The sequence below is a fragment of the Vicia villosa genome, unplaced genomic scaffold, assembly GCF_029867415.1.
Source record: "Vicia villosa cultivar HV-30 ecotype Madison, WI unplaced genomic scaffold, Vvil1.0 ctg.003917F_1_1, whole genome shotgun sequence".
NCBI classification, from domain to species: domain Eukaryota; kingdom Viridiplantae; phylum Streptophyta; class Magnoliopsida; order Fabales; family Fabaceae; genus Vicia; species Vicia villosa.
The window spans coordinates 113062-119057 of NW_026706340.1; the positions used below are offsets into that span (position 1 = coordinate 113062).

General features: G+C 36.4%; 1 protein-coding gene across 2 annotated transcripts; it reads right to left on the bottom strand.

Moving 5' to 3' along the window:
* Positions 1-781: 781 nt before the first annotated feature.
* LOC131641671 (uncharacterized) lies at positions 782-2759 on the bottom strand. Of its 2 annotated transcripts, XM_058911967.1 has the most exons (4): positions 2626-2759; positions 1601-2545; positions 1448-1523; positions 782-1402 (listed from the first exon to the last, which is right to left on the bottom strand). In XM_058911967.1, exons 1-4 carry the CDS (start codon positions 2677-2679, stop codon positions 972-974), a joined length of 1506 nt encoding a protein of 501 aa, XP_058767950.1. In that variant the 5' UTR covers positions 2680-2759; the 3' UTR covers positions 782-971. The 2 variants fall into 2 exon arrangements, with proteins under 2 accessions (XP_058767950.1, XP_058767949.1); XM_058911966.1 differs by having other exon boundaries at positions 782-1523.
* Positions 2760-5996: the final 3237 nt, after the last annotated feature.

Consider the following 5996-nt stretch of genomic DNA (forward strand, 5'->3'; position numbering starts at 1 on the left):
GCTCCATCATCGCAAACCCTGCTCCATAATCGCACCTTAGCCATCTTCGTCAATGGAAAGCAACTCGTATAGCGGTGTCAATTCGTTTCAAAATCCATATTTACCCAGATGTGGCTGTGACAGACCCATAAAGTTGTGGGTGGCCAACACGGTTCAAAATCGCAATCGCAAGTTCTGGAAATGCCGCAATGCTGGGGTAAGTATGCTTCTTTATTATCTGGAAAATTGTTCAATATCATTTTGAAAGGTATGTTTCATGTTATCTGGAAAGTTGGTCTTTACTAAACAATTCTTCATTGTGTTTGTGTTTTGTAGTCTGTAAATAGTTGTGAATTGTTCTTGTGGGATGATGAAATCAGAGACCATATCAATGTGCATAGGATGAAACTACCAGAATGTAAAAGCTGTGATATACTATCAGTGAAGTTAGAGACCGCAACAAACAAAATTGAGAAGTTGAAGAAGAAGAATGCAAGTCAGACAAGTGTTAATATGAAGCTGAAGAAGACTATATTGATTCTCTTTTTATTGCTTATTGGCATATTGTATTACTTAGGTTAACAGCTCCTTGTTTGACATTGTGTATTTTGGTGGCATTTGGATGTAAAACCTTGTTGAATTTATGTCAATAAAATGAGTTATGTTTTATGTCAATTGGAAATGTGTATTTTTCTTCAATGAAACATGTCTGTTAAGTAATGTGTAATATAAAGGTGTTGTAAGATTGAATGAACTAAAACTGAAACTTTAACATAACAAGTGCACCTTAACAAGGGCATAATTCAGAATACACATAATAAAATTGTCTTAGCAAACATTAGCTACTCAAAATAACTGTCTTAGCAGCACATAAGTGCACCTAACATGTGCTACTCAAAATAACTGTCACACTTTAACATTACATAAGTGCACCAAACATGTGCCACTCAAAATAAACAACAAGGGCTAATCAAATTAAACATAAGGTAAATTCAAGTCTTCTTTGTTGGAGTTTCCTTCTTTGGAGTAGTCTTCTTTGGAGTACCCTTTGATGGCTTCTTTGGAGAATGCTTGGATGGCTTTTTTGGAGCAATCTTGGATGCCCTTTTTGGAGTAATCTTTGAAGATTCCTCTTCAGCAATGTCCATACAAATAGGTTGCTCAGGGTTTGAACCTGGACCAGTGAATGGTTTTGGTTTCTTGAACCAGTTCTCCTTTATCCTCTCACATACCCTTCTCCTCACAATTGGCTTGTCAATCATCTTTCCCTTGCCCTTGTAGTTGTTGCTTGTTGATGCTTGAGAATGGAAGTCTGGTATGCTGCTTATCATGTCATCAGTTACATCTCCAAACAATGAATCAGTCTTGGTATCTTCAGTGTCTTCATTGTTTGTATCAGACTGGTTTCCAGGATTGTGTTGACCTTCTTCATTGTTTGTAGCAGACTGGCTTCCAGTATTGTGTTGACCTTCTTCATTGTTTGGAGCAGACTGGCTTCCAACATTGCTAGTACCTTCTTCACTAGCATTTGGTCTCATTTTCTTCTGCATTTAAAAAGCCAGATACATTATAACCAAAGAAACTATATTACATACAAAAATAGTTGCAGTATATAAATTACCTTTCTTTTCATTGCACTCTGATTTTGCCTCTTGCTTTTGCATGTCTTAACATTGTGGCCCACCTTGTCACACCTGGTGCATCTATAAGATACACCAGGTAACCTTCTTCTAGCACCCTCTTCTCCACTTTCCCTTATCCTTAGCTTCCTAGGCCTTCCAGGTCCCTTTTTGTAATTAGGAGGTAAAAGTTCTTCACTTTCTACCTCAGGCCACATGTCAATGCCATTAATTGGACTAATAGAAAATCCATAGCACATGGCATACCTGTCTCTAGTGTAATACTCATCAACAAAATCCTCAGGGTTCTGTTGTCTAAACCCTAATGCAGCAACAGCATGTCTACATGGAATACCTACCAGATCCCAAAAATTACATGTGCAATTCTTTTTAGCAATGTCAACTATGAACTCTTGCCTGTTATAGGCATGTGTGACCTGAAATTTCTCTTCCATAGCCCATGTTGGCAACCAGTGACCAGTCATAGCTACCTCATTGTCCAATCTTTTCCTGGGAATATGCATCACTTTGTGTGGCCACTTGTCTAGTTTCAAAGTAGAATTACTACACCTACTCATCAGATATTTTCTAATCCATTCGCACATGGTCAATATAGGTTTATCTCTAGCATTCAAAATAGTGGCATTGAATGATTCAGCTATGTTATTCATAAGCACATCACACTTAGGATAGAATGAAAATGCATGCTTACACCAAGACTTTGTAGGAACTGCCATGAGCCATGCCCAAGCCTTTGGATCTACAGCCTTCAACTCATTCATCTTCAAAGTCCATGCTTGTTGGTAGGTTGCCTTGGCTGCTCCCATCATCAAGTCTCTTATCAATGCTCCTCCACCAAACTTCTTCTTAAAATTCGCATACAAGTGCCTCAAGCATAATCTATGTTCAATTCTTTCAAACAACTCTTCAAAAACTGCAACCAGTCCCTGAAACATATTAAGAAACAATCATTAGAACCAAGGATTGAAATAGAATGAAACAGAATGAGGGATAAAATGAACTCTACCTTTTGCTGATCTGAGATGAACACAATTCTTTTGTCCTGCCCAATGTCTTCCATTAATAGTTGTATAAACCACCTCCATGATTCTTTGGTTTCTGTTTCCACCACTCCAAAGGCCAAAGGGAAGTATTGATCATTTGGATCTCTTCCAACAGCAATCAATAGTTGACCTCCATACTTTGTTTTCAAATGACATCCATCTAACCCAATGAAGGGTCTACAACCATTTGTAAAACCTTTTTTACATCCATCAAAACAGAAATAAAAAGATCCAAACCTTGGTTGGATGGTAGGTAAAGGCCTCTCTATGTTTATCTTCACAGTGTTTCCAGGATTGACCCTATGCAACTCAGATGCATACCTCCACAGATTTGCATACTCCTTGTCTGCATCTCCTTCAATGATTTTTTTGGCAATCAACTTTGCTTTCCATGCCCTACACACAGTGATCCCAACAGAATAATTTTGCCTCATGTCTTGGATTATGTCACAAATCCTTACCTTGTCAGATGTTCTCATCTTTTTGACCACAGCCTTAGCCACCCACTTAAAACTTGCACTTTTGTTATCCAAAACCCTAGCACATGTGTGGGTATCTTTTATAGTCTTTATGGCATAACTGTGCTTATGGCCCACTTTAGAGCAAAGCATTAAAAAACCACATTTGGCCTTGCACTCAACCCTCACTCTATAACTCTCATTTTTTACAAAGGTAATTTCCCTCCTATTTAATATTGTCCACTCACGGATGGCCTCTCTAAAATCATCTAGGGTATTGAACTCCATACCCCATTTAAATTTGTAATCCTTATTAAGCTCCTCCTTCTTAAACTTGTCAAACCTAGGCTCTTTTTCATCCTCTGAGGCATCAGGATCAGAACTTAGTAAATTCTCACTTATATATTCATCATCCTCACCTTTATTTTCAGTCTCACCTTTACTCTTACTAGGATAAGTCAACAAACCAGCTACAAGAGGGCCCTTACTAACTGGTAAAGTAACATCAACCACTCCAAAACCATCATCAAGAGTTGTGGCCCTCTCATCCTCACTATCATTCATCCCTTCTACGATCTCTTTATCACTTACCTCTAACTCTACACTTTCATTCACACACCTAGGTTTACTACTGTGTATAGCTGCATCGTGTTCAACAAACAATTTCCCATCTACTCTCATTGAACAAGCAAACGCAGCTAAATTATAAGCATCAGAATCACTCTTAATCTAGAAATAATTAGGATCTATTTCAGTAATTTTGGTCCATAACCTAAACGATCCAGCTCCATATCCCCACCCACTTACCACCTTTTAAATGTGACTCTGAGTCCAGCTTTCAATGTGTACACCGGTGATAAGCGTCGTAACCCCGCCTCTGTAAATCATCTCACCGTCGTGAGGCTTCATGAATTCTCTTCCATGGTGAAACAAACAGTCAAACCTTACATTCAACTGCATACAAAACATAACATAAGACAACATAAAACACGCAGTACCGGTGAAGAACAACAAATTAGCACTTACCTCAGCCGATTCCGCCGTTGCGCCGCCGTCTTCAGCCATTGTTTCCGTCTTCTACTTCTCGTTTCTAATTTTGCTGAAAAACCCTAATCTGGAAATGTATGATTTGGGGGGGTAAACATATGCATTTCATTTCAAACTTAACAACTCAGCCATGTCAGCGCCAGCGTGTCCAATGCTGCATTGCCCAGTCAGCTCGTGTGGTAACAAGGAGTGGTAAATCCATGTTTTGGGTTTTATAAGGGGCGTTTGGTAAAAAAAATCATCCAGGGGAGGCAAACCGAATCTCGCTATATTGGCAGGGGGTGAAGTATATTAAACCCATTAAACTATAAGAGAATATATTGATGTGATGAAGGAATCAGGTCATTGAATCACATTTTAAATGCTAAAGAGCCTGATATGAATGATGAGACACATGCAATTCGGAAAACATTAATTGACATAAGTTGGTTTTCAAATACAACTTAATTTTTTGGATTATAAGTTTCTATGTCAATTTAAATGAATGTATTTTCAGTGAAAGGTTAATGAAACAAACAATCTACATAGCATATAATAAACTAAACTTCATCTATTGTCAACTTGTATAAGAATTTAAAGAACAAAACATTGTTAAGTCACAAAAAGCCTCTTTCTTGTGACTTAGCAATGTTTTGTTCTTGTTTTGAGAACATTTATCAACAACAACAACAGCATACAACAACACAACAAATACATGCAACAAAATTAAAAAAAAAACATACGTTTTAGCAACAAAACACTAACAACATACAACATCGCAAGATATATTAAATTGTTTCAAGAATGCACCTTTTATTGAAAATAATCGTGGAACTGTAACAAATTATGAAGTTCATATAATTTGTGATGCTATGAAAAAGAAATACAAGGTGTACGAAGTTTCCACAATAACTTCATACTTCTTCTTGTATTTTTTCTATAGCAACACAAACCATATGTACCATAGCCAAAGTATGAACTTTGTTAAGGTGGTGAAGACGAATCTGAAAAAATGGTTTGTCAACAACAACAAGCAACAACAAAACATGTGAAACCGAAGTAAATTTTATGAAAATCATGTCAACAAACATTTATCGATATTTATCAACAACAACATACAACAATTAAAAAAACCATAAACTATCTAACAAGAAAAAAATCATATGAAAATCATGTGAAACATAACAACAACATACACGAAAACGAGAGAATAAGGAAGAAGAAGAATACATTTATATATGAAGAACAAGATTGACGACTGCGCTGTAGAATAGGAAAGCTAATGACGAAGAAAAAGAGAAAAAATGGGTGCTAGGGTTTTACTGTAAAAGATACAACGATAATGTCAAGAAACGGGAGTTAATTCGTTTATATACGGATAAACAATTTCGCAACGGTTGACATTATCAACCGTGGTGATATATATATATATATATATATATATATATATATATATATATATATATATATATATATATATATATATATATATATATATATATATATATCTGTGTGTGTGTGTGTGTGTGTGTGTGTGTGTGTGTGTGTGTGTGTGTGTGTGTGTGACACAACGGTTGAACAAAACAACCGCAGTGATATCCTTTTTATTTTTTATTTAAAAATAAATAAAAAAGAAAATGCGCACCTTAACGTCAAAAGAATAAAATATTTGAGGACGTTGAGGTCCGAACCCAAGAAAGCTTGATTGTATCACCACGGTGAGTGTAACACCCTTCTAAACCCCCGCGGAAAATATAATAAAAATTTAGAGTAAACATGAAATACAAGGGTATCACAATTTCTTTAATATAAAATATCTTAGTCAATTGTCATGCCACACAGGAAACCAT